At 42.2% G+C, this 10,526-nt stretch overlaps 1 protein-coding gene across 1 annotated transcript; it reads left to right on the top strand.

Moving 5' to 3' along the window:
• The first annotated feature begins 2,416 nt into the window (after window positions 1-2,416).
• On the top strand, window positions 2,417-6,044 carry snrpb (small nuclear ribonucleoprotein polypeptides B and B1). The gene is made up of 7 exons (XM_046333931.1): window positions 2,417-2,575; window positions 3,356-3,507; window positions 3,732-3,843; window positions 4,147-4,299; window positions 4,879-5,008; window positions 5,254-5,379; window positions 5,751-6,044. Exons 1-7 carry the CDS (start codon window positions 2,573-2,575, stop codon window positions 5,786-5,788), a joined length of 714 nt encoding a protein of 237 aa, XP_046189887.1. The 5' UTR covers window positions 2,417-2,572; the 3' UTR covers window positions 5,789-6,044.
• Window positions 6,045-10,526: the final 4,482 nt, after the last annotated feature.

The following is a 10,526-nucleotide window of genomic DNA, read 5'->3' on the forward strand; positions in this document are numbered from 1 at the left end:
GGCTACCCTGCCGCCCCGTATGATGCATGCAAGGGAGTTGCATGAATGAAGCATACACAACAAATCAGTTGGACATGACGGAGGGGGCAGATTGTGGTACAGAATAAGATTACAAAACTGAGGGGGCACAATATTCCAACTAAGGGGACATTGCACCCTTATGCCCCCTCATGGTGCCGGGCCTGCTCACCAGACATGTCACCCATTGAGCATGTTTGGGATTTTCTGGATCGAAGTGTACGACAGCCTTTTCTTTGTGCACCAAATGATGTTGACAGATCATTGATCAACATTCAAGACACGCAACTTGTTGCGTTTAGATGTTGCGTTTAGTTTAGATGTTTTTGAAACAAGAATTTGGAGCAATGGTATAGGCCTATGTTAGTGACTAGATCAAATAAGCAATGGTATAAATATAAAATGCAAATGTTATGTAGCCAAATAGAATATGTATGAAAAAAATACTTTTCCCATTCAGTGGGAACCCACCCACCAAACCTTCTTCTTTTATAAGGTTTAACAGCGGTTGGCACCCAATTTGTTGCATTACAGCCACCTACTAGACACCCTTATACTCTACTTGAAAAATAAAAATGTACTAAATAAATACCCTACCATCTAACACTATACTCACTCATTTCAAAATTATATAAAATTAACACCCCCCTACTCCACTAATTAAATGTATTTATTCCTACCTCATGCCATCACTCTGAAAGGATGGGAAATCACCACTTAACACATCCTGTAACTCTTCTGCTGTCAAGTCTCGCACACCCAAATTACCTCTCTGCAGCTGCCACCCCAACCTCAATTTTCTTAGACTTCCATTCCATCCCAGTAGCATAATTGATAACCATTGCTATAAATGCTAAAAATCCAATCTTACTCTAACTTATTTAATATATTTTTTTGCCTATCCCTCTGTACTGGTATATCTCTACTACTCTCACCACTTACTACTCTCACTTACTTTCTTCACTGCCTCAGCATATGACAACTTCTGCTCTAACCCTGGAAACCTCCACCTGCCTCTCTCACATGGGACATTTCTAATCCCCAGTTCCATGGGCACCTCTACAATTAACACATTCCTTTGTCTCATGCCCTTCTGCATTTCTCATACCTTGTACCCTCCCTTCCTACACACTGCTGCCACATGCCCATTAACTTGACACCTGGAATTTCTTAATGTATTCGGCACATACGCTACTACATGATAACTTATATATCCCAACTTTACTTTGTCAGGCAAAGACTCAACTTCAAAACTCAAAAGAACAGAGAGACAATGACTCTTCTGTTTCCCCACCATGTCTGCGTCGCATCAAACGACGAGCATCACATACACTGGTCAACGTTTATATTTACTACTACCCCAGTTATCACTCCTTTCATTGGTTCCCTTTTCTTGAGAACGAAACAATTCACTTTTCTTGGCCCCATTCGTTTTACTTCGAGCGCATTCTTCCTCTGCCCAACAGAAACACAAACAATTATCATTAGACCACTTCTAGTTACCCTCACCGATTCCACATGACCCAACTAACACGCCAAACTTTTCTCACTGAGCTAGCTCACTCCGGCCTGTGGAGATTGACAGTTTGCTGGTCTAATCAGAGGGCTGAGTGTGCGTCTCCCTAGCCAATCATTTTTTAATTTTCCTTTTCGCAAGGGCACTACTGTCCCTGGCTGTGTGGAATATAATCCGCTGAGACTATGTGCCACAAAATGAGTGACAAAACCTGGGCAGGCAATTACAAGTAATCAGTATCAAGTCGCGTCCTGAGTGTTGTGGCTCCAAGTCAAATCAAGTTATTTTACTTTCTATCAAATGAAGTCTCAAGTCATAAAATGTGTCAAAGCCATGTGACTCGCGACTCTTGCGCAAAATAATAATAATTGTGTTTCACTTTCTATGTTCCCGTAAGAACCCATTCAGAGCGTACATTATATTATTATCATACATGTGTACCAGTATCTGTTTTAAATGTGTATAATTGAGTTATGAAACCAAAATATAAATTAGATGTTATTTTGAGTTTTGTGCTATCCGGGATCCTTGGGATGCTACTCTTACCCTCGTACCCTAGCCCATAATCTTAACTAAAGGTTTACCTAACCTGTACACTATCCTTCACCCTTGCCTTAACCATTTTAAATCCACGATAGCAAGGTCCGTTTGAGTGACTGAATGAATGACACACGGTGGTTTTAACGGGGACACACTTTTCGATAGCAACTACGAACGGAAGTGAATTTCGTAGCAGGTTAGGAGAGCATTTTCGCAAACCGTAAACCTTTTCCTGAATGTAACTTAATTATCATAACCTGTTATGGAAATTCTCCTAACATATGCTATTAAGAAGTTACTTCCGGACATAGTTTATCTCGAAGTGGCGTGGAAAGAGCGCTTCTCGCTTTTAACGGGTTCACACGAGTGCGTCGTCACTTCCTGTAACTCGCGGATAAAGACGGACCTGGCAGCACCTAGTTTGGGAGCTTCGCGGGTCAATTTTTTGAGTTTGTTTGGCGTGATCCGATTTACATCGGAGCCATCAGAACTGCAATCATGGTAAGGCTTTATTCTGGACTCAATTGAAGTGTGATCTACGTGTTTTATGATATATTTTAGTTTTTTTATTCGGTGGAAACTTTCTGTTCTCTGGCCCGGTGATGATCGTCAGTGCAACGTAGGCGTGTAGGCCTTTGTTTCACTCTTAGCTTATAAGACTACAATGGCTAACTAGCTACATTCGCCACTTGAAATAAATTGCATACGGTATGTTCCTGTTGTACTGTGCTTTTGCATACAGTACAGTTCTGACCAGCACGTCCATGCAAAACTAAACCCTGGTCGTAGTTGACCATGACCAGAACTTGTTTAGGTAACATAGCTAGCTAACGCTAGTTGGTTGGCTGCATGCTCATACATGGCTTCATTCATGTTAGGCTCCAAGCCCGCCAATGTTAGCAACATACAATCATGATATCGAAATTTCCACCTGACAATTTACTTCTTATCGTGGCGAAAGTGCCGCTTGTCTGTCTGCTAGTCCCTTTTTGGGGGGGGGTAGCTAGCGGCATTTGGCTAATATATTCAATCAGAACCTACCTAGTTTTGTAGTTGCTACAATCAAGGCTCATTTTTGTTCTTCAGGTCAGAACATGATCTAAGTTAAGAATTTAGCAATGATTGCTAATCAGTGGTTAACCTGGATCAATTTGTTTCTGTCAGTGATGCTCATTTGAGCTGGATCTGATGCTGGAACTAATTGAAGCAGGATTACTCTGTTTGTCAATTCTTATAGTATTGCAAATATCGCATGAATTGATGTATGCCTAATTTTTTCAGACTGTTGGAAAGAGTAGTAAGATGCTGCAACACATCGACTTCAGGATGCGGTGCATCCTGCAGGACGGTCGTATCTTCATCGGGACTTTCAAAGCCTTTGACAAACACATGAACCTCATCTTGTGTGACTGTGATGAGTTCAGAAAGATCAAGTAAGGAATGTTTTTTGTTAAGAACAATCAGTAATTGCTTTTGGATCTCTATCATTACATCTGCCGCTTTCAAACAGGACAGGCTTAGAACGGCAGAAGTACTTTTGTGTGTACTATTGGATGAACAGTGACTTAAAATGAGTTTTGTTAAATCTGTGTATTCCTTTCCAGACTTAAAGGTAAAAAAATATATTTTGATTGAATCCATACTTTCCCCTTGACAGGCCCAAGAATTCTAAACAGCCTGAGCGTGAAGAGAAGAGGGTACTGGGCCTGGTGCTGCTCAGAGGAGAGAATCTGGTCTCCATGACAGTGGAAGGACCCCCTCCCAAAGATGTAAGCCATTCCGCACCACCTGTAGGTTTTCTGTAGTGTAAATGCTCCGTGTCTGTCATAACGAAGGCATTTTTATCAGCCATTGGGATTTCCTACTCGATGGGTGGCTTACTTGGATTATTGTGAGTTTTACAAGTTACTTTGTTCTGTGGCAGTGATGATCATTTTAGCTGAACCTGATGCTGAAACCAATTGAAGCAGGATTACTCTGAGCCCAGAGCCGTTTAATCATCTGCGATTTAACTGTACTTAGAAATTCATAGGTGTGTTATCTGACTTAGTGTTGCCCCCACTCCCTTTCAGACTGGCATTGCCCGTGTGCCCCTGGCTGGTGTGGCAGGAGGCCCAGGAGTTGGCAGGGCAGCTGGCAGAGGCGTCCCTGCCGGAGCACCCATGCCCCAGGCACCTGCAGGCCTCGCTGGGCCGGTCAGAGGAGTGGGAGGCCCCTCGCAACAGGTAAGGCCATGTTCTCGGGTCACAAGTTTCCTCTTATTCCATCTGCATCTCAGTGAAAACTAAAGATGGATAATGGCTATATGGTGGATGATTACTGGGGATTAGCTTGTAGCTTTTCAGTTTTTGAAGTTCTAAAAGGTTGAGACTTTGGTTATTTTTCAGGGGAGGCATTTCATTTGATTTGAAGATCATTGAAACAGGATTTCTGAATATTTTTCTGTAATTAAAAATCTTGGAATGGGTACTATGTTTTTGCTTATGTCCAAACTTATAAAAATGTTGTTCTCGGGATAGAACACTGCTTGGCAAACTGAAAATTCCAAAACTAATATATTTAGCAGTATCGGTTTTGTTTGCTGAAAGTCATGGTAAAGTGCATAGAAATTATCACGTGCTTTAAAACAGCATAATCTTCTCTCTGCTGCATCTGAGTGGAGATCATAATGTAGAGTTCTGTATAATTGCATGAGTTTGATTACACAAGTTCAGTATTAATCGGTCTCCAGAGTTTATCTGAGTTGGGGCCTTGGAACTATGCAATTTGGTTTGTTAAATATGGTGCCTTGACCCCCTCCCAAGGTAATGACCCCACAGGGCAGGGGAACGGTCGCTGCAGCAGCAGCTGGTGCCACCCTCGCTGGTGCCCCCACACAGTACCCACCAGGCAGAGGAGGACCCCCTCCCATGGGCCGCGGTGCACCCCCTCCAGGTAAGGACTCTATCACAACGGCTGCCTAGCTTCATTTGCAGTGGAAAGTAGACTTTTGTTCTGTTGCAGTGATGATTGATCATTTGAGCTGAACTTGATGCTGAAACATTACATCAGCAGGATTACTCTGAGCCCAGAACATTCACTTAACTTCGCATGATCAACATTTGTATTCAGGAAGTGGGTATTTATGCTTACATTAATTTAATGACTAAGATTAACATAATCTATGCTTTGCCCACTAGGTATGATGGGCCCTCCCCCAGGCATGAGGCCTCCCATGGGTCCTCCAATGGGAATGCTCCCTGGCCGTGGAGGTCCAATGGGCATGCCCCCTCCCGGCATGAGGCCACCACACCCAGGCATGAGAGGTGAGGGTGACTTTCGTTCAGGAGTCTGAGTAAAGTTGATGTTGGTCTGCATTTAGTCAGCTGATTTTTATTTATTTAAAATATTATTGGCAAAATGTCTGTTTGGTTAAAAGACCAATTAGTGGCAAAAGATCGGAATTAAGCTGTCTGTGTAAACGCAGCCTTTGAGACATTGGTTCTGTTGCTGTGATGATTTTCATTAGAGCTGAACCTGATGCTGATGAAGCTCATTGAAGCAGGATTACTCTGAGCCCAGAACCATGAACTCAGACTGAGTTTTCTCTCTTTGGAGACTTGATGTTAAAATGAGTTAATCCTTCATTATTCATGCCATGGCACTGTTTAACTAATCCTGAATATTCTCTTTCCAGGCCCACTACCCCCAGGAATGCGTCCTTCCAGACCTTGAGTCTCCCCACTGGACTGTTGTCTTAAGTGTAATCCCTACAAAATCCTTCTCTTTAGGCTCCTGTATAGTTTGAATTTTGTAACTTTGTTTTGATTTTTTAAATAAAGTGTCATGGACGATTTGTTTTAAAATGTTGGCCTCTGATTTGCTATGCAGATTAAAGTGAATATTGATGCCGTGTTTGGCTGAAGCGCATACGCGTTGCTGGTGATTTGTTGAACAGACAATATGGTCTTATTAAATTATCTTAAGAAAGCTTGTCCTTGCATTTATCAATCCACCATGCTCTCAATGATTGAGATGGCCAGGTCTCTAATTTCTTTGTGTTGATGGATCAGACTATTGGGCCAGTTTCCTGAATCTGATCCACCAAGTGGCATGATGGACTGCTGTTCACAGCTAAGGAGGGGTAATGGCAGTATTGTGTCATTTTAATTGAAGATTGTCTGACAGATCTTTCCACAATTACTTGGGTGGAAAATGGCAGTTGACTATTGTTCTTAAAGTAGCATGTTTTTGAAAACTGAACCATAAATGCTTCACCTGTTGTGACGGCCCTGAATTTTTCTGAACCGTCTCAGTGCAGCTCCTTCCAATAGGGCGCTTTCCCTTTAATTCCCAATTAAATAGCCAGCATCAGCTGCACGAAAGTGGGGTTGTGATGGAGACGTGCATGAGGATGTGTTCAACCCTCAGTTCCGAAGCTTCTCTATTCCGTTTGTTTTGTTGCCGTTAAACGTGTGTTTTGTAGCCTAAGAGTTTACCCAGGATCGGATCCACTCTTTGCGTCCCTGGACTACACCTCTCCGTTCTTCGTGGCCTTTCTCCGCTGGAGATCTATTGGCGGATTGGATTGTCTGACTGACCGACTGACTACCACCTTTTTGTATACGGTATTTCATTTGTTTGGATGTGATGTATACTGTGATTTGTGTAGTTAGTGGTAGTTGAGGACTTAATTAAGAGTTGATCCGCTTTAAGGTTCTGTGGTAAAGTAATTGTTATATTTATTGTATGTTTAATACTGGGTTTACGCTACACGGAACGAACGGACAAACATCGCGTGACAAAAGTCACTTGAGTTCACGCAACTCCTTTACCGGGCAGGACTCTTTTTAGGCCCGAGGTACAGGACATTTCTGGAGGAACCAGAACTCATTGTGATATTATATATGTGTGTAATCATTGTTGTTGCTAATACAACCCACGCAACAGAATATAATTGTTTTTGAAGTTCTTTTCAATGTTTTAAGGGTTTATGAAAAGTTTATTTCCATCCTGACTTTTACATACGTCCTTTGTATTGGTGTAGACTTGACGGACCAGATGGGACTCATTCCCACCCAAACTAAAAGGAGAAACTAATGTTTTCTCTGGTAGGCACAACCTACCTGGCACCCCTATAAATAATAACCTCAAGTCAAAACCGTTACACTGTGGTGGGGAACCATGAAGTGGTTCCCTACCACCAACTGGAAGGTTCATCTGCCCCGTCTTAAGTACCCACCTGTGGATAGGCCTAGTACCCCCTGGTTGGGAATCATTGGAATTTAGAGAATTGTCTCCATTTATTTTAGATGCAATGCATACTTATGTTGAGCTAAGTATACAAATACTTTAAACTGCCCTTAAAGTGTATAGTTATGACGTGCTAATGTCCCCAAAAAATACTGCATGTCATTTTATCCATAACAGTTTAATTGAATTACTGTAGATTTCTTAGAGGACTGGCCCTACTGGGGTGTGCCAATATTACTGACCAGTGGCTTTGAAGCCTCAATGACCAGTAGATGGCATAAACAAAAGGTCTCAAGTATTCAGACCCCTTGACTTTCTCCACATTCTTTATAAAATGTATCAATTTGCACACCCCATTATGACAACAGGTTTAGACATTTCTGCAACCATATTAAAAAGAAATACTGTATCTGTCAAGTTTGGTTAACTACTCAAGGGTTTTCAAATATTGTTACTATTTTCTGCATTCTAATAGTGAAGACAAACTACGGAATCATGTAGGAACCAAAAAGTGTTACATCAAAATATATTTATATTGTAGATTCTTCAATGTAGACACCCTTTGCATTGATGACCGCTTCACACATTCTTGGCATTCTCTTAACCATCTTCACCTGGAATGCTTTTCCAACAGCCTTGAAGGAGTTACCACATGCTGAGCTCTTGTTAGCTGCTTTTCACTCTGCGGTCAAACTCCTCTCAATTGGGTTGAGATCGGGGGCTTGTGGAGGCCAGGTCATTTAATGCAGCACTCAATCACTCTCCTTGGTCAAATAGCCCTTACTCAGCCTGGAGGTGTGTTGGGTCATTGTCCTGTTGAAAAACATATTCTAAGTAAGTCAGACACCAGCAAAGCAACATCACACCTCTGCCAGGCTTGTACGTGGGAACCACACATGTAGAGATCTGTTCAGTTACTGTGCATCTCACTAAGACAGCAGCTGGAACCAAAAATCTCAAATTTGGACTCATCAGACCAATGGGCAGATTTCCACTGGTCTAATGTCCATTGCTCATGTTTCTTTGCCCAAGCGAGTCGCATCTTCTTATTGATGTCCTTTAGTAGTGGTTTCTTTGCAGAAATTCGACCATGAAGACCTGATTCACAGAGTCTCCTTTGAGCAGTTTTGATGTTGAGATGTGTTTGTTACTTGAACTCTGTGAAGCATTTATTTGGGTTGCAATTTCTGAGGCTGGTAATTCTAATTAATTTGTCCTCTGCAGCAGAGGTAACTCTGAGGTAACTCTGGGTCTTCCTTTCTTGTGGTGGTCCTCATGACAGCCAGTTTCATCATTGGCGCTTGATGGTTTTTGCAACTGCACTTAAAGTTTCAAAGTTCTTGACATTTTCCAGATTGACTGACCTTCCTGGACTATCAGTTCTCTTTGCTTATTTGAGCTGTTCTTGCCATAATATGGACTTGGTCTTTTGTATACCAACCCGACCTCGTCGCAACAAACGCATTAAGAAGGAAAGAAAGTGAACTTTTAACAAGGCACAACTGTTAATTGAAATGGAAAGCTGTCATCAAGGTAAAGGGTGGCTACTTTGAAAAATATAAAATATTTTTAACACTAACACTTTTTTTTGGTTACTACAGGATTCCATATGTGGTATTTTATGGTTTTGATGTCTTCCCCATTATTCTACAATGTAGAAAATTTCAAAAAATTCTGAAAAACATGGAATGAGTATGTATCCAAACATTTACTCAGTACTTTGTTGAAGCAACTTGTTAGCGATTACAGCCTTGAGTCTTCTTGGGTATGACACTACAAGCTTGGCACACATGTCTTTGGGTAGTTTCTCCCATTCTTTTCTCCAGATCCTCTCAAGCTCCGTCAGGTTGGATGGGGAGCTTTGCTGCACAGCTATTTTCAGGTCTCTCCAGAGATATTCAATCGGGTTCAAGTCCAGGCTCTGGCTGCGCCACTCAAGGACATTGAGACTTGTCCTGAAGCCACTCCTGCGATGTCTTGACTGTGTATTTTTGGTTGTTGTCCTGTTAGAAGGTACATCTTTGCCCTAGTCCCAGTCCCTGCCGCTGAAAAACACCCCCACAGCATGCCACTGCCACCACTATGCTTCACCGTGAGGATGGTGCCAGGTTTGCTCCAGATGTGACAATTGACTTTCAAGCCAAAGAGTTCAATCTTGGTACCATCAAACCAGAGAATCTTGTTCCTCATGGTCTGAGAGTCCTTTAAGTACCTTTTGGCAAACTCCAAGCAGGCTGTCATGTACCTTTTACTGAGGTGTGGCTTCTGTCTGGCCACTACCATAAAGGCCTGATTGGTGGAGTGCTGCTGAAATGGTTGTCTTTCTGGAAGGTTCTCCCATCTCCACAGAGGAACTCTAGAGCTCTGTTAGAGTGACCATCGGGCTCTTGGTCACCACACTAGCCAAGGCCCTTGTACCCCAATTGCTCAGTTTGGCCGGGTGGCCACCTCTAGGAAGAGTCTTGGTGGTTACCTGTTACCCTTCCCCAGAACTGTGCCTCGACACAATCCTGTCTCTGAGCTCTACGGACAATTCCTTCCACCTCATTGCTTGTTTTTTTTGCTTTGACATTCACTGCCAACTGTGTGAACTTATAAAGACAGGTGTGTGCCTTTCCAAATCATGTCAAGTCAATTGAGTTTACTACAGATGGACTCCAATCAAGTAGTGGTCCTTCTGTAGCTCAGTTGGTAGAGCATGGCGCTTGTAACGCCAGGGTAGTGGGTTCGATTCCCGGGACCACCCATACGTAGAATGTATGCACACATGACTGTAAGTCGCTTTGGATAAAAGCGTCTGCTAAATGGCATATATATATATATAATACATCTCAAGGATGATCAATGGAAACACAGGATGCGCTTGAGCTCAATTTTGAGTTTCATAGCAAAGGGTCTGAATACTCACGTAAATAAGGTATTTCTGTTTTTTATGTTAACACATTTGCAAAAATGTCTAAAAAACAGTTTTCGCTTTGTCATAATGGGGTATTGTGTGTAGATTTATTAGGAAAATAATTAATTTAATCCAGTTTAGAATAATGCTGTAACGTAACAACATGTGGGAAAAGTAACAGGGTCTGAATACTTTACTAATGCCCGGAATATCATTGGTTTATATATTTCTTTGCATAACACCCGTAACTATCATTACCGCAGATGCAGTGTTCGCCCCGATACCGTAGAGGGCGCTAAACATGTCACGCCCGATAAGGTAACC

The sequence above is a fragment of the Oncorhynchus gorbuscha genome, linkage group LG03 (assembly GCF_021184085.1).
Source record: "Oncorhynchus gorbuscha isolate QuinsamMale2020 ecotype Even-year linkage group LG03, OgorEven_v1.0, whole genome shotgun sequence".
Lineage (NCBI taxonomy): Eukaryota > Metazoa > Chordata > Actinopteri > Salmoniformes > Salmonidae > Oncorhynchus > Oncorhynchus gorbuscha.